The sequence below is a fragment of the Pelodiscus sinensis genome, chromosome 5, assembly GCF_052426305.1.
Source record: "Pelodiscus sinensis isolate ZL-2025 chromosome 5, ASM5242630v1, whole genome shotgun sequence".
Lineage (NCBI taxonomy): Eukaryota > Metazoa > Chordata > Testudines > Trionychidae > Pelodiscus > Pelodiscus sinensis.
Genome location: NC_143056.1, coordinates 12,309,512 through 12,331,651, shown reverse-complemented (window position 1 = coordinate 12,331,651; position 22,140 = coordinate 12,309,512). Strand labels below are relative to the sequence as shown.

The window sequence follows — 22,140 nt, the reverse complement described above, 5'->3', positions numbered from 1 at the left end:
GAGACTTGCTAACAAAACCAGAGGAGTCCTGGGTTATGCCAAATGGACCAAATTCAGAACTGGTTAACATGATTAAAACAGACGCAGGGTCCATGAGCCAGAGTCAATAGTTGTTCCTGCATTACTGTAATTTGCCCAGAGGTCCCAAGGGGATTGGACAAGTATGTGATGTAACTTGCTCCAATATGGCATTCAGGAAGAGTGCAAAGTGGGCATAATGAACATGCTAAGAGGATAGAAGAGGCCTGCATGGCAGAAAAAGCATTTAAAAAATGTAATATAAAATAGCCATGTTTCAATTTGCAGGTTCCCGCTAGTTGCTTTTCCTGATGCAGCCTGCTTTTAGCTCCGGGGCTGGCAAGTCACATTCATTTCTCATAATCAGTCAATACCGAACAGGTTCAATGTGACAACTTTCACCCCCTTACGAATGACACTTTTCCAATTCACATCACCATTTAAGTCACAGAATAATTTGGTCTAATAGGCGCCACTCCCTTCTATGTTATAGCTGATCTGTACCACTCTGGCAGTGTAAAGGGTTTGTAAAGTGGATGTAAGTTACATTTACATCCACTTTATACACTTTTAACACTGCCACACTGGTGTAAAGGAGCCTTAGAGTAACAGAGAATCAGGCCCCAAACATCCATAGCTCTGTATAAATGTGACTGTAAAGAGACACCTTCTCTTCTAGCTAGTGGAAGTAACTTTAACATCAGATTTATTTACATAAAAACACCACACTTGCCATATTAGACGTCTGCTGTTTCAAACCCAGTTTGATTCTTGATTATTTCTCAGATGCTAATTTGGAAGAAGCATGAGCTACATAATTGATAATGATGTTACACTGAACAATAAAATACCACTCCAGGCATAAAATAAACACAATTACAGAACGGGTTGCCAGCAGAGCAACAGCTTAATTTGTCTCTAATCAGCAAATTTAGATACTTAAGTAGGTAGACTGCAGAGAGAGGTGACACTACAATATTGACAAAATGGCTAGAGCGAAGCGGTGCTACTTCTACCACTCCCTGTTTGGTATCTGGCAGGAGTAGAATTTTCAGGGCTGAAACATCAGCTCCTTCATTCCTCTTCTTCCCTGGCTATATATCCTACAGAGTTTAGTAGCTCCTGTCTTGAGGCAACGGAGTTCAATGTGCCAGTAAAAGTGGGTGGGGAAAAAAGTACTTCAAGGTTTCAAAGAGCAGAGATCACTCCTCACCCTGACTCTTAAGCATGGTTCTAGGGCCTACGGGTATGTCTACACTAGCCCCCTAGTTCGAACTAGGGTGGCTAATGTAGGCATTCGAACTTGCAAATGAAGCCCGGGTTAAATCCCGGGCTTCATTTGCATGTTCCCGGGCGCCGCCATTTTTAAATCCCCTTAGTTCGAACTGACTGCCCATGGCTACACGTGGCAGTCAGAAGTTAATCTGAACTAAATCCTTAGTTCGGATTAACTGTTACGCCTCATTGCAGGAGGAGTAACAGTTAATCCAAACTAAGGACTTAGTTCGGATTAACTTCTGATTGCCACGTGTAGCCGCGGGCAGTCAGTTCAAACTAAGGGGATTTAAAAATGGTGCCCGCCTGGGAACATGCAAATGATGCCTGGGATATTTAAATCCCGGGCTTCATTTGCAAGGTCAAATGCCTACATTAGCCACCCTAGTTCGAACTGGGGGGCTAGTGTAGACATACGCTCCCAGACAGAGGAAAGGGCTTTGCCTGGGAGGTCAGTATTTACAGGGTGCAGCCTTTTATTCTTCGTTTCCTGGCCCTTCAGCATGGCCCCCTTTGCTTCCTCTATGCAGTTGAGGAGTGAGAAGAGCAGGAAGATGGGTCCACTGTCAACATTGCCGGACTACTGCAGGATGTAGATTTTCTCAACTATTGTGTGGTAAGTATCTTCTCCTGACCCCATCTCCTGGAGTGTCCAGCATCCTACTGCTCTCTGCCCTTCATTTTAGCTTTTAACAGTTGTCACCCTTTTTAACATTTTTGAATAAACACCAATACATTTCAGGGAAATTAAATCAACAAAGGGCCTTAGCTATACAGTAATGTAAAAAAATTTTTCTTAACTTCTTATTGTTATGATTTTAAATCTTAGGATGGATGGAGTATATCCTGATGCAGCCTTATCTGGTGCTAAATGTAGTTTTTGATTTGTTATTAGTCTATTTTTCATCCTGGGGCAAATACAGATCTGTTATTAAACCCTCAGTTACTTTACTAGCCCTATTTAATCTACCTTTTTAACTAATCTGTCATCCATTTATTTGTATATAGCTGCAATCACTACCACTGTTTCTCTTTTTATTTGAACTGCTAATTGAGAACATAATTCAAAGACAGTTAAAACCTCTTCATCCCTTGTGTTTCTTGCAAATTGCCCATCATTATTTAAACTTTCTCAGGCATCTTTAAAAAGAATAATGTGCATAAAAAAACATGTGAATGTTGGTTAACACATGCATTATAAAAATAAAGAACAGCATTGGCATTAAGGTTGTATGTAGAACCTTAATTCCAAATTTCCTCACTTTTGACTATTATTTCCAAATTACAATATGCAATGCTACTGTTTCAAAACAATGGATATGTATATTCAACCTTCATGATCTTAAAAATGTTGATTTGATCTGGAAATATACAATTAAGAATGAGGCAAATTAACAGCAGCTCATACGTAGCCCAATATAAACAAGCTAACAGCATCGTCACTTCAGAAAAGAAATTGTACTCATATAATGCTAGCTCTTTTGTGCATAAAAGAAACCAGTATCCTCTTTGTTGTCGTAAATTCATGTTATAGTCAATGATTACAGGGCAATCTATAATTTTGGGTGCAGGATTTTCACAGAAACTGAATGATCATAAATAGCTTTGAAGACACCTGCCTGAGTTCCCCACAGCTGCCACTGACTTCAGTAGGACGCTCAGGATCAAGTCCAGTGTGATCAACCGATATGTGGGAAGAGAAGCATGGATAGCATGTGCTCAGTTTTAGTATGCAGCGGTGTGTCAGCATAACGCAATTTCAGATGCAATTTGTCAAAATACTGGCGATGAAAACGGATGCCATTCTCATTGAATGTCCTTCACTGGGTGACACATTGGCACTAATTTTGACCAAAGCAGGTGAACAATAAATACACTCTTAGGTATTGCCCATGCTTTTGCCCACAAAAGCTCATGATACTATCTATATATTTTGTTAGTCTCTAAGGTGCCACAGGACTACTCATTACAGACTAACGTGGCTACCCCTCCGATTCTTTTTTTTTAATATAATTAAAATGTTGAGTGATCAGTGATCACCCTGATTATTTTTCCCTGCCCCTCTTTCTTAGTTGGCCCAGTGGTGCCAACTCATAATTTTATTATAAGTCTCATGAAATTGGATGTTTTTTCTTAATGCCACAGTTCTGACAGGCAAGTTTCTAACCCATATGGTTGTGCGGAAAATCTTGAAAACATGATTCGAAGGTGATAAAGGCATAAACATCAAAAGGCAAATTAAGCGAATCCAAAACATGTTGTTTAATAAATAAATAAAAACTCTTGATATGAAACCAATCTCATAGTACTTTGAGATCTGATGTATGATTTTTGAAACGTGGAGGTTGGTGTTACTATTCGTCTGAGCAGCAATTATCAAGCACACCAGACTATACATAAAAATAATGCATACTGTTTCTTGATGTGTGCTACAATTTGAGAAGGTGAGGATTAAGAACTCCAGCTCACCTAGACTCATTGCATTATTTTTTCTTTGAACTGGACTTAATTCAAGTACCCTGTTTCCAACAATGCCTTAAGTAGCCTCAGAGGAAGACAAGCGACTCCAAGCCAACAGCTGGGGTCTTGCGCAATCTTGATACAGAAGAATGTGAATCTATATTTGCAATAATATTTCCTCACTGAGATATAGGAATGAGGCAACATGTACAGAAGCAGATCATGCAGATCTCTCATTCAGTTTTCCCCTACAGGAATAATGCCATGTAAGAGCTGGCAGAAAGGTCTGTCTGCCCTGTAGCATAAGTCTGTCATATGTGCCAGATCTAGCATGGCAATCTGTATACACTGTGGGTGCATCTAGACTGGCAAGATTTTGTGCAGCAAAAACTTGCCAGCTGTCTACACTGGCCGCCTGAATTTGCGCAAGAGCACTGACTTTGTAATGTACAAAATCAGTGCTTCTTGCGCAAATACTGTCATGCTCCCGCTCGGGGAAAAGCCCTCTTGCACAAGAATACTTGCGCAAGAGGGCCAGTGTAGACAGGGAAGAATTGTTTTGCGCAAAAAAGCCCCGATGGCTAAAATGGCGATCAGGGCTTTCTTGCGCAAAATCGCGTCTAGACTAGCCATGGATGCTTTTGTGCAAAAGCACTTTTTGCGCAAAAGCATCCTTGCCAATCTAGATGCTCTTTTGTGGAAATACTTGTAACGGAAAAACTTTTCCCTTAAAAGTATTTCCGCAAACTCATGCCAGTCTAGACATAGCCTGTAGGTCTGGGCGAAAGTTGGCAGCACAGTCTGTTGATTTAGTCCAGTGTTTCTCAACCAGTAGTTCGAGTACCCTTTAAGCGTACTTGAGAGAAGGCTGGGGGGTACACCAACACAACTGAAATGTGGAGAAAACTGAATTTTTAAGTTTTACAGTGCTTTATTATTTTTGTACTTTTTACAGACAAAAATTTCATCGCCTGCCCAGCTATGATTAAGTTTGTTTAAACAACTGTGTTGCAGTGGTAGAAAAAAAATGGTGTGTCTGAAAACTGTAGGTACTAGGGGTAAATTTTTTTTAAAGGGGTACTTTATTTTTTTTTTTAAAAGGTTGAGAAACACTGGTTTAGTCTAGCCCATGGCCGGCAGCTCTGTCTGTAAACTCTGTAGGACAGTCTGTCTCAGAGCTGGCAGCATAGTCAGTACAACCTGTAGGTCGGTCTGTCTGAGGGCTGGCAGCATAGTGTATATAATCTGTAGGCTTGTCCATCTGTCCTGGCTGGTAACAGTGTACATTCCTGTAGGTCTGTCTGTCCAGGCTGGCGGCACAGTCTGTGTAACCTGTAGGTCTGTCTGTCCTAAGTTAGCAACAGTCTGTGTAACCTGTAGGTCTGTCTGTCCAGGCTGGCAGCACAGTCTGTGTAACCTGTAGGTCTGTCTGTCCTAAGTTAGCAACAGTCTGTGTAACCTGTAGGTCTGTCTGTCCAGGCTGGCAGCACAGTCTGTGTAACCTGTAGGTCTGTCTGTCCTAAGTTAGCTACAGTCTGTGTAACCTGTAGGTCTGTCTGTCCAGGCTGGCAGCACAGTCTGTGTAACCTGTAGGTCTGTCTGTCCTAAGTTAGCTACAGTCTGTGTAACCTGTAGGTCTGTCTGTCCAGGCTGGCAGCACAGTCTGTGTAACCTGTAGGTCTGTCTGTCCAGGCTGGCAGCACAGTCTGTGTAACCTGTAGGTCTGTCTGTCCTAAATTAGCAACAGTCTGTGTAACCTGTAGGTCTGTCTGTCCAGGCTGGCAGCACAGTCTGTGTAACCTGTAGGTCTGTCTGTCCTAAGTTAGCAACAGTCTGTGTAACCTGTAGGTCTGTCTGTCCTAAATTAGCAACAGTCTGTGTAACCTGTAGGTCTGTCTGTCCAGGCTGGCGGCACAGTCTGTGTAACCTGTAGGTCTGTCTGTCCTAAGTTAGCTACAGTCTGTGTAACCTGTAGGTCTGTCTGTCCTGGCTGGCGGCACAGTCTGTGTAACCTGTAGGTCTGTCTGTCCTAAGTTAGCAACAGTCTGTGTAACCTGTAGGTCTGTCTGTCCTGGCTGGCGGCACAGTCTGTGTAACCTGTAGGTCTGTCTGTCCAGGCTGGCGGCACAGTCTGTGTAACCTGTAGGTCTGTCTGTCCTAAGTTAGCTACAGTCTGTGTAACCTGTAGGTCTGTCTGTCCTGGCTGGCGGCACAGTCTGTGTAACCTGTAGGTCTGTCTGTCCTGGCTGGCAGCACAGTCTGTGTAACCTGTAGGTCTGTCTGTCCAGGCTGGCGGCACAGTCTGTGTAACCTGTAGGTCTGTCTGTCCTGGCTGGCAGCACAGTCTGTGTAACCTGTAGGTCTGTCTGTCCAGGCTGGCAGCACAGTCTGTGTAACCTGTAGGTCTGTCTGTCTTAAGTTAGCTACAGTCTGTGTAACCTGTAGGTCTGTCTGTCCTGGCACCCCTTCCCCCAGGCCGCTGACTGACGCCCCCGCCCTCGAGTTCCAGCGCCCGGCCTCCGCTAGGGGCCGCCCGAGGGCTCGGAGCGTCGGTTCCCCTGGCAACCGAGGGGCCAGCTCCGTGCGCGGCGGCGCGATGGAGACGCGCTGCCAAGAGGGGCCGGGCCAGGTCGCGCTCGCGGCCCTGAGCCACCTGCACGGAGTGGGTGAGCGGGGCGGGGCGGAGCGGGGCGGGGCCCAGAGCAAAGGCGGCGACGTGGAGCCAGGGCTCCTCCCCAGGCCTGTTGCTAGGGCGAGGCGCTTGCCCTGGGCCCAGCCTAAGGGGCTGCGGCTGGCGCTGGAGACGCTGCTCCCCTGCGTGGCCATGGGGGCTGCCGCTGCTGCTCACCTCCCTGGCCTTGGTGCAGGAGAGCTGCCTAGGTACCGCCCCACAGCCCGGCGCAGCCGGGTTCCCCTGCCTTGCCCTGCAGGTGTCTGGGCCCCAGCCCGGCCTGCGTGTGCCTTGACAGCTCTGGGCTGTGTTTGGCCCTAGGGAGCTGGGATGCTGCCCATTGTGTTTTATCCCTGCAGGAGGGGAGAGTCACACGGGTCAGCAGAGACTCTGACCTGGCCAGTTGTGGAAGATCTCCAGCGAGCCACTTGGGCTGCCCAGCCTGGAGTCGGTCACCCCTCACTCTTTATCCGGGCCTGTTCATCCCTCTGGGGTTCCCTTCCCCACTCAGGTGGATTTGAGAGAAATTCCATGAGGATTCAATCCCCAACTGCCCTCCATTCCTATCCCCTGGGTATTTCCATAGGAGTGTATGTCCTGGGCCAGGGTTATGTACAGGACAATCTTTTCAGAGTTTTATTCATGCGTGAGAAATGCTACCTTGGGAGGCGTATCCTTGGGGATGCTTTATTTGTATTTTACACTATGCCTGCCATAACGTGAGTTTCTCTCAACAAAGACAGATTGGCTACATCTACACTGCAGGCTTCTTGCACAAAAACTTGCGGAGCATCTACACTGCACGTGTGTTCTTGCACAAGTAAATTCACAGTAAAGCATCGGAACAGAGGGCTTCTTGTGCAAGAGTTATTCCTCTCCCTACAAGGAATAAGCCCTCTTGCGCAAGAGCTTTTGCGCAAGAAGGCAGTGTGGACAGGCAACAGGGGTTTCTTGCGCAAGAAACCCTTATGCTAAAATGGACATCAGAGCTTTCTTGATCAAGAGAGCATCCACTCTGCCATGGATACTCTTGCGCAAAAGCACATCTTTTGCACAAAAGCACATGGCAGTGTGGACGCACTCTTGCGCAATAATTTTTGCACAGAAACTCTTGTGCAAAACAGTTCTTGTGCAGTGTAGACGTAGCCAATGAGACCCTAAATGTGCAATGTGCTTCCTTAAGGCAGATCCCTGTATCCATGCAGAACTTGTTGAGATATCAGGGCTTGATTTTGAAAATAGGTATTATCCAAACTGATCAGTTACACTTTATTTTAGATACATCTATTAAATAAGGCTAAAATATTATTTATGCCTATAGTAGTTGCTCTGGGTTTTCTTATTCCTACTTGACCCAGGAGATGTCACAGTCTATCTTATTATTTTGGCTGCCATATGCATATAAATCTGCATTTTGTTGGGACTGGGGGATTGATAATATGTGTAGACAATATTTTTTGTTTGATTGTCACGTACACAGCCATCTGGTTTCTCTGTGGGACTCAGACTTTTTGGCAAGCGATGATCTGTTTAGGTTCTCTGGGTCTTCATGTTGTTCTACTGTTTCTTATATTTGCAAACCATTTAAACATTTTCTTGAGTAGTCAGTATTTCCACACATGTAAAATCCCCTCTACCTATACATCGTGCTGTTATGATAGGGAAACCATACATGGAAAAGAATCCTTCTTTGACCTCCATTTCTGCTGATACAGTGGAGAGGTGAACACTTTTCACACAATGGGCAAACATTGCATTCAGGTGCAGAAACCTCTCCTATGAGCTTTTGAAATGAGCATATGGCATGGTGTCTGAAGGAAGAAGGGACTCTGACAAATACTTGAGAGGTTGGAAAGTCCTTGAATTTACTTTAGTATTAATTTTGTTCAGGTGGTATCTGACAAGAAGCTGGTTGTGGTGCTCCCGAAAGACCTTTCTTAGAAAATAAATTTGCCATCTGAAAGCACATTTATCACTGTATCTGTCTCAAGAAATAAAACCTGCTCTCAGGACAACAGAAAGGTCTAAAAGATAAACATTGGGAAACTTCCGCAATCAGTAGTTTGCTGCTAAAGTCTTTGTGAAAGAAGCTTTAGCAGTAACTAAGAAAGGAAGAAATTGATTCATGAGGGAAGATTAACCACCATCTAGGGAGAGGAATTGTTTTAGAGTAGCATAAGCAATAAGGTATAACAAAGAGCAATGGAATTAACTAGAGCAAAGAAAAAATTAGATGGTATATGTGGTGGAAAATTCCAAACAAATTTTATTAGACCGTGGAATACCTTATAAGTGAAATTGTGGAAGCCTTCTTTCGGATTAATTTGAAAAATGAATTTTGAAGGAGGGGTAGACTATTCTAGTGATTGGTAATGGACTATTGAACATCTTTCCTTTAGATTGCCAGTCCAAATCTAACACTGGTTAATAATGATGAAAAGTTGTTAGTAGGGATGTAAACGACTAGCCAATAAGCAGACGCTTATTGGATAGTTGACTAGTCATGTGACTAGTCGCTTCCCGCCTTGCTGTCTTTATCAAAGAGGGGCAGCAAGGGAGGGGAGCAGCAACCAGTGCTGGGAGGAGCTGGCTTAAAAGCCGGTTCCCCCCCAGCACTGTCTCTGCGGTGGGGGAGGGCAGGGGAGTTAGAGGCACAGTGGGAAACGGTGCAAGCGGGGACTGAAGCAGTCTTGAGCTGCTTCTGATTCGATTCTTCGTTTGACAGGCTCAGACACCACAGGGAATGTGGGGCCTGTGGGAGTCCCTCACCGGTCCAGTGCTCCCTGCAGGGCTTCCACTTTGGAACTGTAACGAACAGGGATTTCCATCGACTATTCGATTAATTAGTCTAAATTTATCATCCCTAGTTATTGGTGCTTGTTATCTGTTTGGTGCCTGGTCTAATGTGAATTGCTAGTCTTGGACAAGTTCCTTCTGGTGAGATGTCTGTGTTGTAACATATTTACCACTGATAGCCTTAACAGAGAGAACTCAAGGACTGCATGGGGATGGAATCCTTGTTATCCCTGAATTAGGGATGTAAAAGAGGAGTCGATTAGTTGACTACTCGAAAAGCCTAGGCTTATCGGCTAGTCGAGTCAACTACTCACTCCCCCTGCCCTGCTGCCTCTATATCAGAAGGAGGGGTTGAGCTTGGGCTCGCCACAGAAAGAGGCTGTCTGCAGGAAGGGGGAGGGATAAGAACTGCCAGAGCAGTCTCTGCCTGCAGTCATCCCGGGCTGCAGTGGACAGAGGCTGCTTCATGGCAGCCTTCTGTGCCTCCTCCTTCACCCCCTAGCAGCCTCTATCCGCGGGAAAGTCGGCTCCCCATGGACAAGGGCTGCTGCCACCCCGCATTGCTGCTGCTGTATCAGAAGCAGCAGCCTGGGGTAGCAAGCAGCCGGTCCATGAGGGGAGCTGGTTTTGAAACTGGCTCCCTTCGCGGACCTGCCCCCATCTGGCACCCCATGCTGCTGCCTCTGATAGAGAGGCAGCAACGCAGGGTGGCAGGGAGCTCCCCGGGAGTGGGGCTTGACCGCATTGGCTGCTGGCACCACCCCTGGGAAATCTAGAATAGTCGACTAACTGCTAAGAATTCATGCAGTTAGTTGACTGTTCTGTTGCTCACTAGCTAACATCCCTGCAGCAAATGAGGAGTCAATAGAATCATAGAACCATAGACCTGGAAGAGACCTCAGAAGGTCATCAAGTCCAACCCCCTGCTCTAGGCAGAACCAATCCCAACTAAATCAACCCAGCCAGGGCTTTGTCAAGCCGAGACTTAAACACCTCTAGGGATGGAGACTCCACTACTTCCCTAGGTAACCCATTCCAGTACTTCACTATCGTCCTAGTGAAATAGTTTTTCCTAATATCCAACCTGGGCCTCTCCCACCACAACTGGAGACCATTGCTCCTTGTTCTGCCATCTGTCACTACTGAGAACAGTCTCTCTTCATCCTCTTTGGAACCTCCCTTCAGGAAGTTGAAGGCTGCTATCAAATCCCCCCTCACTCTTCACTTCTGCAGACTAAATAGACCCAACTCTCTCAGCCTCTCCTCATACGTCATATGCTCCAGCCCCCTAATCATTTTGGTTGCCCTCCGCTGAACCCTCTCCAATGCATCCACATCCTTTTTTTAGTGGGGGGCCCAGAACTGGACACAATACTACAGATGTGGCCTCACTAAAGCCGAATAAAGGGGAATAATGACATCTCTGGATCTGCTGCCAGTGCTCCTCTTAATGCAACCTAATATGCCATTAGTCTTCTTGGCTACAAGGACACACTGTTGACTCATATCCAGCTTCTCATCCACTGTAACCCCCAGATCCTTTTCTGCAGAACTACTACTTAACTGGTTGGTCCCCAGCTTGTAACTGTGCTTGGGATTCTTCCATCCCAAGTGCAGGACTCTACACTTGTCCTTGTTAAACCTCATCAGATTTCTTGTGGCCCAATCCTCCAATTTGTCTAAGTCACTCTGGACCCAATCTCTGCCCTCAAGCGTATCTACCTCTCCCCCTAGCTTAGTGTCATCCACAAACTTGCTGAGGGTGCAATCCATCCCCTCATCCAGGTCATTAATAAAGATATTGAAAAAACCGGTCCTAGAACCAAACCTTGGAGCACTCCGCTAGAAACCGACCGCCATCCTGACATCGATCCGTTGATCACTACCCACTGGGCCCGGCCTTCTATCCATCTTACTGTCCATTTATCCAATCCACATTCCCTTAACTTGCTGGCAAGAATATTGTGGGAGACCGTATCAAAAGCCTTGCTAAAGTCAAGGTATATCACATCCACTGACTTTCCCATGTCCACCGAGCCAGTTATCTCATCATAGAAGCTAATCAGATTGGTCAGGCACGACTTGCCCTTTGTGAATCCATGTTGACTATTCCTAATCATTTTCCTCTCTTCCAAGTGCCTCAAAATGGATTCCTTAAGGATTTTTCCAGGAACCGAGGTAAGACTGACCGGCCTATAGTTCCCTGGATCGTCCTTCCCTTTTTTGAAGATGGGCACTACATTTGCCTTTTTCCAATCATCCGGGATTTCTCCCGATCACCACGACTTTTCAAAGATAATGGCCAAAGGCTCCTCAATGACATTTGCCAACTCCCTCAGTACCCTCGGATGCATTAAGTCCGGACCCATGGATTTGTGCATGTTTAGCTTTTCTAAATAGTTCCTAACCTGTTCTTTACCCACCACGGGCTGTCCATCTTCATCCAACCTTGTGTCACTTAGCGCAGACGTCCAGGAGCCTACCTTGTCCGTGAATACAGAGGCAAAGAAAGCATTGAGTACTTCAGCTTTCCCCACATCATCTGTCACTAGGTTACCTCCTTCATCCAGTAGAAGCCTTAAAAGGGATAGGTGACATACTTCAGAATAGTCAGATCTTGGACAGGAATTTTGGCAATGTAGGCAGGTTGATCATTTGATGATTACCTGTTCTATTCATTTCCTCGGAAGCACCTGGCATTGGCCATAGTCAGAAGAAAGGATACTGGGCTAGATGGACCGAGAGGTGAAAGTAAGCCAGTGTGTCCCGGTGCGCCACTCTGGTAAGAAGGACCCAGCCGACTGGGGCACTCTGTTATAGCGGGAGGCATGGTGCACTCCCAGCTGGGCTCCCGGGGCTTCCTGCAGGCTGCGGCTCTAAGCAGCCAGATGGCAGGCAGGCTAGTTACAGGAACTAGCTGGGCGTGTGCTCCCTCACCTGTCCGAAACTGCCCGAGCCCTGAGCTTCCCCGGGCACCATTTAGGGAGGCCTGGGGGACTGAAGCTGCTTGCTCTTCTCCTTCCCATCAGGGGTGAGAGGAAAGCACAAAGCATGAGAGGATAAGGCAGAGGAGTGAGTGACACACACTGCTTTCCTCTCACTCCCCAAGAATGATGAAGGGGAACAGCAAGCAGCATCCTAGTATGAATCTTGTGGGGGCTTCAGTCCTCTTGCTCTCCTTAAATAGCACCCACTGCTCTCTCTCCTATCCACAGATACCCCTGGCCCCTGCCCTGAGTCCCTCCTCATGCTCCCAAACCTGACTCTTGCAACCCCCTACATATACCCCAACCCTCTGTCCACAGCCTTTCCTCACAGGAGGAGGCGTGCCATGTTCCCAGCAGGACTCCTGGGGCTTCCTGCAGGCTGCTGCACCCTAATCCTGACTCCTGCACTCTACCTTCCCCCATCCCTCTGTCCTGAGTCCCCCACACCCTCAAGCCCCTACCCTGACTCCTGCACTCCCTTATATCCTCACCCCTTTCCCTAACCTTCCCACAGCTCCCTTCCCTGAGTTCCCCACACTTAATTTTCTTGCAAGTACTGTCGTATCTCAGTCCCCCCAACCACCAGCCTTGAGCCCCTACCCCACCAAGGGGTTGTGATACAACAGTGCCTATATGAGATTAAAGTTACTTTCACCTCTGGATGGACCTTTGACCTGATCTAGTATGGCCATTCTTATGTGCTTAAGGAAAAGCCAGTTTTTGAAATGGTGTGGAGGAAAGAAATGGTAATTTTTAGACATGGCCTGAATGTGCAAGTGAAAGGACAAGGCCATGTCAAAGAGGAAGCCAAGTTTATGTTCTTGAGCAACAGAAAGGATGAAGTGGAGGTTTCTGTTGTGAGAGAGAGTAGCTCATGCAAAGTTTCATTTGATGGCTGGACATCCACAAGGAAATGTCAGAAAAACAGGCTGAGATCTTGGGTTTGGATGGACTCAGGTCTAGAGAGGAGAGAAATTGTTTTGAATGTATCAACATAAAGATGGTAATTGATCTGTAATTATAGCTGAGATTCACCCAGATAAAAGTGTAGGCAGGAGGAACAAAGAAGGGGTCTAAGAATGGAGACTTGCATATATTGCCTTGTCATCAGCAGGCTCTTCCTGTGGATAAAGAGTGCTTTTTGCATTTTGCAGGTTCCCTTTCTAAGCCTGGGTTTAGGATTGGTTGTGATTTACCTCCTTAAAAAACAAACTACCTACCACCTTGTAAGTGGCCACTAACACATTTAACAAATAGCCCTGAATGTAATGGGCAACAAAATGGCAAATGAAATTTTATATTGATCAATGTAAAGTGATGCACATTGGAAAAAATACAGGCAGTCCCTGGGTTACATACAAGATAGGGACTGTAGGTTTGTTCTTAAGTTGAATTTGTATGTAAGTCGGAACTGGTACATATTGTAGGGGAAACTCTAGCCAAACATTTCTCCAGAGCTCAGTTTTATTCTCCCACACCTCACTTCCCTCAGTCCTTTATTCTCAAGCTGAGGTGTCTGCTGAGAAAAGCCGCTCCGCATCTCCCTGGTCTGCTGGGGCGGGGGGGGGGCGCTAGCTTCGCGTCTCCCTGGTCTGCTGGGGGGAAAGCAGCTAGTGCGGGGTTGCCTCACCCCGTTTGTAAGTAGGGATCCGATGTAAGTCGGATCCATGTAACCCGGGAACTGCCTGTAATCCCAACTATATAGCCAATGTGATGGGGACTAATTTGGCTACAACTGCTCAAGAGAAAGATCTTGGAGTCATTGTGGATAGTTCTCTGAAAACATCCACTCTGTGCAGCGGCAGTCAAAAAAGCAAATAGAATGTTAGGAGTCATTTAAAAAGGGGTAGAGAATAAGACAGAAAATATCTTATTACCGCTGTATAAAACCATGGTATGCCCACATCTTGAATACTGCATACAGATGTGGTTGCCTCATCTCAAAAAAGATATACTGGCAGTGGAAAAGATTCAGAAAAAGGCAACAAAAATTATTAGGGGTTTGGAACCGGTCCCATATGAAGAGAGATTTAAAAGAGTTGGACTTTTCAGCTTAGAAAAGAGGAGGGATATGATAGAGGTCTACAAAATCATGACTGGTATGGAAAAAGTGAGTAAGGAAAAGTTATGTATTTATTCCAACAATATAAGAAGGAGGGGTCACCAAATGACATTAATAGGCAGCAGGTTTAAAACAAACAAAAGGAAGTTTTTCTTCACTCAGTGTACAATCAACCTGTGGAACTCCTTGCCAGAGTATGCAGTGTAGGCTAGAACTTCAACAGGGTTCAAAAAAGAGCTAGATGGATTCATTGAGGTTAGGTCTATCAATGGCTATTAGCCAGGATGGTGTCCCTAGCCTCTGTTTCTCTGGAAGTGGGTGACAGGGGAGGGATCACGCGAGAATCACCTGTTGTGATCTTTCTCTCTGGGGCATCTGGTATTTGCTACTATTGGCAGACAGGATACTGGACTAGATGGACCTTTGGTCTGACCCAGTATGGCCAGTCTTATGTTCTTAAGCATGCCAGAAAAATGGCAGATGCACTGAGACAGATAATTACTGCCTTTTTTTCCCCCAAGGATGCGTAAGCAGTTGTTTATAAAGAGCTTTTCTTATAAATGTAAAGACTGATCTATAATTGGGGGATTGAAAGTCATAGCTGCCTATAGGCCTGCTGGTGGGCTACCTACCTCAGCCTGTTTGTTTGCAAAATTGAGTGGGGAAGAGGAATATAAAAGGAGAGGCCATCACCAGGGAAGGTGGAGAGAGAGGGTGGGGAAACTATGGCTACATTTATACTGCTTCCTTCTTGAGCAAAAGCCTATGGAAATGAAGCACGGATTAGCATATTGCCGCTCTTCATTTTCATAATTAATTGGGGGCCATTTTTGCGCACGCGCCTTTTCTGCAAAAAGAAGCTGTGTAGATGGCTCCTTTTTGCACAAACCCCCCCTCTTGCGCAAGAGCCGTTCTTCCTGAAAAACTGAGGCAGAATGGCTCTTGTGCAAGAGGGGGGATTTGCGCAAAAAGGAGCTGACTACACAGTCTTGTGCAAAAACGGGCCCTAATTAATCATGCAAATGAAGTGCGGCAGTATGCTAATCCACACTTTATTTGCACAAGAAGGAAGTAGTATAGATATAGCCAAGGAAGGAGGAGGAGGGTAACACAAAATAGAAAGGTTATTTGATAATGGCCCACATAGGGCACAGTGTTACCTTTTTAAGTAAAAATGGGGAAGAGAGAGAAGAGCAAACAGATAAAAGGAATCAAGGGGAAATCCGACAGAGGACAGAATTAAAGCAATGGGAAAAGGTAAAGAGAAATCAAGAAGAGACTTGACAAGCAGCAGTGTGATTAGTGACATTGATTTTTTTATTTGTGCAAACTATGCCCTATATCTATCATGTTTCTGGGAAAGTGGCTCACAGCTCTGTTGATCTGCAAATGATAGAGAGATTGTGATGACAGAATGTTGGTGTTGAAAGGATTTGTTTCTAATTGCTGCTTACTGCTGGGCCAAATTCTGCTGTGATTTACCCCCATGCAAGTCAACTATATTGAATAGACCTCCCTTCTGATCTCAGTTCCGCTGCTTGAATCATGAATAACTCCATTTAAGTCAAAGGAGTTACACTAGCATAAAAGTGGTAGCTCGTCAGAATCAGACCTTGGGACAGCCATGGGGTACACAGGGCATAAGTTAGAACTTGGCATGAAGGCCACTAACCTGAGGTAAAAGTCCAGTGAAGACAAAGCAGTTTGTAGTTTTCACCCAAGTTAGCAGATCAAATAAAGAATACGGGGGAGCCTAGGGTTTTACTTAGAGCTCAATATTATGAGTTAAGAACATGCCTTTTTTTTCCTTGTGAAGACACAGCCTCCATTTTATGGTCACAAGTTCACGATCACTCCTGCTCAGAATTAGTCCGCCTGTTTTATGAACCTCAATAGGCCACTTTCCAACCTTTCCTTAAGGATTGGGGCCTTCTGGGGCATGTCTAGACTGCAGGCTTCTTTCGAAAGAAGCTTTTTCGGAAAATCTCTTCTGAAAGAGAGTGTCCACACTGCCAAAGCACATCAAAAAAGCGATCTGCTTTTTCAAAAGATAGCATCCATTCATTGTGGACATTATCTCGCATTTAAGCTGTGATTACTATGGACGGAGTGGCCACCAAGGCACCTGTGCTTTTTCCTCTTTCCCCTTCTTCCAAAAGAATTCCCTCTTCCGCGTTCACACACGCCTTTTTCCGAAAGAGCTCTTTCGGAAAAGACGTTCTTCCTCGTAGAATGAGGTTTACCAATGTCGGAAAAACCCCTGAGTTATTTCGAAAGAATGCAATAGCAGTATGGACGTAAATGAAGCCTTTTCACAAAAACGGCCATTTTTCCGAAAACCCCCTGCAGTCTAGACGCACCCCTATGGACCAGAGTATCTTAATCAGAAAGAAGGTTAAGAATCAGGTTATTACCAAGTTATTTAAGCGAAAATCTTTTTTTGCTCATTGGTCCCTGGAGTCAGAGTATCCAGTTTGAACTAAATTATATGAATCTCTCCAGGGAATAGCTTCAACTCTTAGAACAGGAGTTCTCAACCTTTTTCTTTGATATCTCCCCTCCCAATATACTATAAAAACTCCATGGCCCAACTGTGACATCACTTATTTTTCTGCACATAAAAGCCAGGGCCAGCATTAAGGGGTAGCAAACAGGGAAGTTGTCTGGAGCCCAAAGTCACAGGGGACACTCAAATATTGCATTAATTGTGTCTTTTTCCTAAAAAATTTCAATACAGTCCCACAATAATACATAAACTGTTGCATTTCACTACAATGAACTCCTAAACTTGTTAAGCCTAATTCAATAGGGTTTATTTTAGTACAATAGGGTTTATGTGGTATTTAGTCTTGTCTGTCATATTGTGTTCCCCCAAACTTTATACTTAGTTTCTGATGTCTTTAATTTGAGGAATGTAAAAGGTGCTGCACCATGACAATAAACAATTTACAAATAGCTTTGGAATGAAGCCTTCTCTTTTAAAATAACTTTTATAATGTAACAGTAGGCATATATCATTGTAAAGTTAAGGGGGAAGTGCAAGCTTTTAACTTTAAATGTTTTTGATTTAGAAATACAGCTGAAAAATGAAGAGTGTGCATTCAATGAGGAATCTATACAGCACCTAGAAGATGCTATTGAAGCTATTAAGAAACTGGTAACCTACAGCCAAGAAGTATAAAATATTCAGTCACTTGTATATGAGATTTACAGTGTGAAATGAGTGAAATTAATATTTTACTGTTGTACTGGTGGGTATAGTGAATTGAAGGCAAGACACACAAATGGAGGTCAGGTTTTAGCTATAGGTCATGTGGGCAACAGTCTAGGTCATCATCTATTTATGGACCAGCCACTCTTCCCCACTCATCTCCAGCTGGGAGCTGCGCGCGCGCACGCACGCACACACGCACGCACGCACACACACACACACACACACACACACACACACACACACACACACACACACACACACACACACACACACACACACACACACACACACACACACACACACACACACACACACACCCTTCCCCCCGCGTACAGTTCCAGGGGGCTCTCAACAATGACTCCAGCCTATGCTCCTTCAATACTGCTTTGATGGGTGTTTATTTAAGGGTGTCCTTGACATGCACGGCTCAGTGGCCAACAGTGAGGAACTGGGCTACCAGTGCGCCAGCCTTGGGGTTGGGGGTTTGACATTTAAATGATTCCCCCCAAAACAAAAGCTGGGAGCCAACAATTTGCCCTCTAGCCCTGTTGCTCCCACAACACAGCTTTTGGAGTGCAGATGGGGGGGTCTGTCCTTTTCATGGCACACCAACATGGCCAGCCCTGCATGGGACAGGATTTTTTGGAAGGCGGCTGGAGGATGGGAGTACCTAGGGTAGCCATGTGTAAAAGGGCAGAGAATTTAGAAGCCCCAAAGCACTTTTTTCATAGATTGTTTTCTAAGTGATTTAGGTTGAATCTGCCCTTTGTGTGATCATCTATTTGTTAATTGTCAGGAAAAATTAAGAAGACATGCCTTTGAACTTCTAGAAGAGGAGACCATCAAAAATAGTAATCTCCGTGTAAAATTCCAGAATATTCCAGAAATACTTATCAAGGAGATGGAAGGTAGTGTTAAGTTAAACAACTCTGAGAATATAAGATGGAAGAGAAAATGTGTCACAGGATCTAAACTGCTGAAATAACAGACAGTTAGGGTTGCCAGCATACCATTTTCAATCAGAATGCCCGGTCAAAAAGGACCCAGTGGCAGTGGTCAGCGCAGCTAACCACGCTGCTCAAAGTATGGTTGACTCCAGTGCCAGCATGGCAGACAGACAGCTCCGTGCACAGCTCCATGCAGTTCCCAGGAAGTAGTGGCATGTCCCTGTGACTCTTAGACGGAGAGGTGGCCGGGGGATTCTGTATGCTCTTACCACCTGCATGTGCCACTCTGAGCACCAGCTCCACAGCTCCCATTGTCCAAAAACCTGCCACTGCTTACCGGGAGCTGTCTGAAGTCAGCACCTCTCAGAGACCACACCCGAAGTTACCTCCCGTCCCCCAGTCTCCTGCCCCAGCTTGGAACCCCCTCCCACACACAAAATCCCTCCAAGAGCCTGCATCCCAAATTCCTTCCCACACCCAATCCCTAGCCCTGAACCTCCTCCTGCATTCTGAACCCCTTGACCCCAACCTGGCGCCCCCTCCTGTACCCAAACCCCTCCTCCCCAGTCCCACTCCAGAGCCTGCACTGTCATCCAGAGCTTTCCCCCCCCTCCCCCGCTTAGCCCCACTTTAGAGCCTCCTCCTGCTCCCTGAACCTCATTACTGGCCCCATACTGGAATCGAAAGCCCATACCCCCTCCCACAGCCCAACACCTGTCCAAAGCCAAATCCCCTCCCACACATTGAACGCCTCAGCCCCATCCCCCAGCCTAGATCCCTCTCTTGCACTCTAAACCTGTCATCCCCAGCGCCCCTCCCAAGAGCCCCAGCTCCCCAACCCCAAGTCTCAATTTGGTGAAAATGAACATGTGAGCAAGGATGAGTAGAGCGAGCAACAAAGAGAGGGAGATAGAATGAGTGGGGGTGGGGATGGGGCATCAGGGAAGATGCAGGGCAAGGGTGGCAAACTTTTTGGCCTGAGGGCTACATCTCGGTACTTTATGGACCGGCTGGGTGTGGCCCAAAGGCCATAGTTTGCCCAGCCCTGACATAGGACCTCAGGGAAGGAGTAGGACAAGGATGTTGTTTTCTGTAATTAGAAAGTTGGTAGCCCTATATACAATATTATGGGGATTTGTTCAGTGTAGTTTTAAATGTATTCCTAGAGTAGGAGAATCACAGCTGGGTACCTAGAGTTGACAGTTCCTACAGTACTGAATTGAAGATAAGAGAAAATAAGCCACATAAAGGTTGTTTTGCCTTTTTTTCCCCCAATGACTACACATATTATTTTTCTAGCTCTGGTTGTTGCGGCTCATGAATCGAGTGCTGCTCAGATAAATCAATTGCAGACAGCACTGAAAAACATCGCATGTGAAATCGAATCACTGAATCAGAAGCAAATCCTTTGTGAAACCCAGAATGCTGCTCGATGGTATGTTTTTGCCTCGGGAAATCATATTGATAGAGGATTAAGGAGAAACGAAATGAAATCAAAGCCAAGGGAACAGTGCTTGCCCCTTGCTTCTGCAGCAAGCTGCAAACCTTCCTAGACAGCTTCCTGCTGCAGTAGCTGCCCTGGTTTTGAAGATCATCTTTCTTGAGCAGCTGTTGATGTCTGATGTAATGATAGACTGGCTTACAGGAAAGTGACTGCAGATCAGGCTTTGATGACAGACAGAGCCTGCAACAATGAATGTCAAAGGACCATCAGCTTCAGGGGGTAGCTGAGTTAGTCTGTTACAGAAAAAACCAACAAATGGTCTGGTAGCACTTTATAGACTAACAAAACATGTAGATGGTATCATGAGCTTTTGTGGGCACAACTCACTTCTTCAGATGACTGGAGTTATGAGTTAGGATGTGCAGACCCAAAATAAATAGCAGGGAAGAGGAGAGATGAGGCAAAAAAAGGAGGGAGTAGGAGACAGGAAGCTAGAGGGAATCAGTAAGTATCTGAAGATTGGGTAGTTAAAACGAAGCAAATACGAATCAAAGTCTATTGAATGTATCCTTCCTGACATAGGAGTCTACGCAAAGAGCTGTTTGCACCTTCAACGGCTGCTAATTTGGTAGTGCCCCAACTAACTTTCATCACTATTGAGTCCATTAGTATGTAAATTGAATTTGCAGATGAACTCTAATTCCAAGGTTTCTCTGTGTATCTGGCTAGTAGAACAGGTTTGTGACAAGACAGGTACTTGAAGATCTTTTAAACAGTGATTAGGAAGATTGAAGTGTTCCCCAATAGGTTTCTGTATGTTTCCCTTACATATATCTGATTTGTGTCCATTGATTCTTTCGTGCAGAGACTGTCCAGTTTGTCCAATATATATAGCAGTGAGGCATTGCGGGCATCTGATGGCATAGATCAAATTACTGGATGTGCAGTCAAATGATCTTTTGATTTGGTAGCTTATGTTGTTGGCTCCAGTGATGAATTCACTAGTACAGACATGTGGGCAAAGTTGGCATCGTTTTTGGTTGCAGGGCTGAGTTCCTGGATGCTTATGATAGATAGTTTTAAGTTTGCAGCCCCTGATCAACTATGGAAGAGAGCACTGAGTTTATATCAACATAACCTCCTGGTATAGACTTGGGATGTTAAATAATGATTAATTGAATAGTCGATTAACCTCATGAATTCTTTTCGGTTAGTCGACTATTCTATAGTCTCCAGGGGTGGTGCTGACAGCCAGTGTGCTCCCGCCCCACTCCTGAGGAGCCCCCTGCCACTCCACACTGCTACCTCTTTATCAAAGGCAGCAGCACGAGGTGCCAGGTGGGAGCTGGTCTGCAAGGGGAGACAGTTTAAAAACCAGGACCAGCTGCCTGTCATCCTGCGTGGCTGCCTCTAATACAGAGGCAGCAGTGCCAGGTGGCAACAGCCCCTGTCCGGGGAGGGGCAGGGCCTGAGCTCCTGGACCCAGCACAAGCTGGAACTAAGCCAGGCTGCCTTCTCGCCTGGCTCATAATACACTTTAAATGCAGAGCCACAGTGGGGGATAGATCCCAGACCCAGCGCGAGCCAGGACTGAGCTGGGCTACTGGCCAGCCCACTAAAAAAATTATTGGCAGGGAGCAGGGGAATATGTGTAGTCTATGGGATTAACCTATAAGCTTTTGCTTACCGGTTAATCAGTTAATCAACTACACTATTACATCCCTAGTATAGACACAGCATACATTGACAGAAGGAGGAGTTCTGCCAGTATGAGAACACCACTTCTACTAATGGCATTAGTGCTGCCAGCAGATACCCTTGTCTGCCAGCACAGCTGCATCTACACTAGGGATTTTGTCAACAGCTATGCTGACTAGGGGATATGGATTTTTCACTCCCTGAACGACACAACTATATTGGTATAAACTTTCACTGTAGACCAGGCCAGAATCTCTGTAAGTATCCCCTCATAGAGATTCTTCTTCCACATCGTCCCACTGGGAGGTGGGGGCATTTGCTTTGTCCTTGCCAAATGTCATGTTCCTGTCACTTTCTGCCAAGGAACCAAAGTTCAAAGAGATGACAACATGTTTTCTTACAGTAAGAAAGCTATTTTTTTTTTTAATTTCCTCTGTTTGAAAATAATTCATCCATTTTTTAAATTAAACTTTCAGAAAATATTTGTACCTGAAGAAATAATACTTTGAGAATGTTATAAGCAACTGAAAGTGAATCCTTAAAATGGGCAGGCTTAGGTCGTCTTAAT

At 45.5% G+C, this 22,140-nt stretch overlaps 1 protein-coding gene across 3 annotated transcripts in view; it reads left to right on the top strand.

Moving 5' to 3' along the window:
• Window positions 1-6,296: 6,296 nt before the first annotated feature.
• Window positions 6,297-22,140, top strand: part of CCDC175 (coiled-coil domain containing 175) — a 57,900-nt gene continuing 42,056 nt past the window's right edge. For 2 of the 3 annotated variants that reach the window (XM_089778320.1, XM_089778319.1), the window contains exons 1-4: window positions 6,297-6,419; window positions 17,341-17,444; window positions 18,280-18,391; window positions 19,730-19,865. In XM_089778320.1, coding sequence (XP_089634446.1) covers window positions 6,350-6,419; window positions 17,341-17,444; window positions 18,280-18,391; window positions 19,730-19,865 — 422 coding nt within the window. In that variant the 5' untranslated portion in view covers window positions 6,297-6,349. The remainder of the gene's footprint in view (window positions 6,420-17,340; window positions 17,445-18,279; window positions 18,392-19,729; window positions 19,866-22,140) is intronic. The other variant, XM_075926344.2, reaches the window with a different exon arrangement.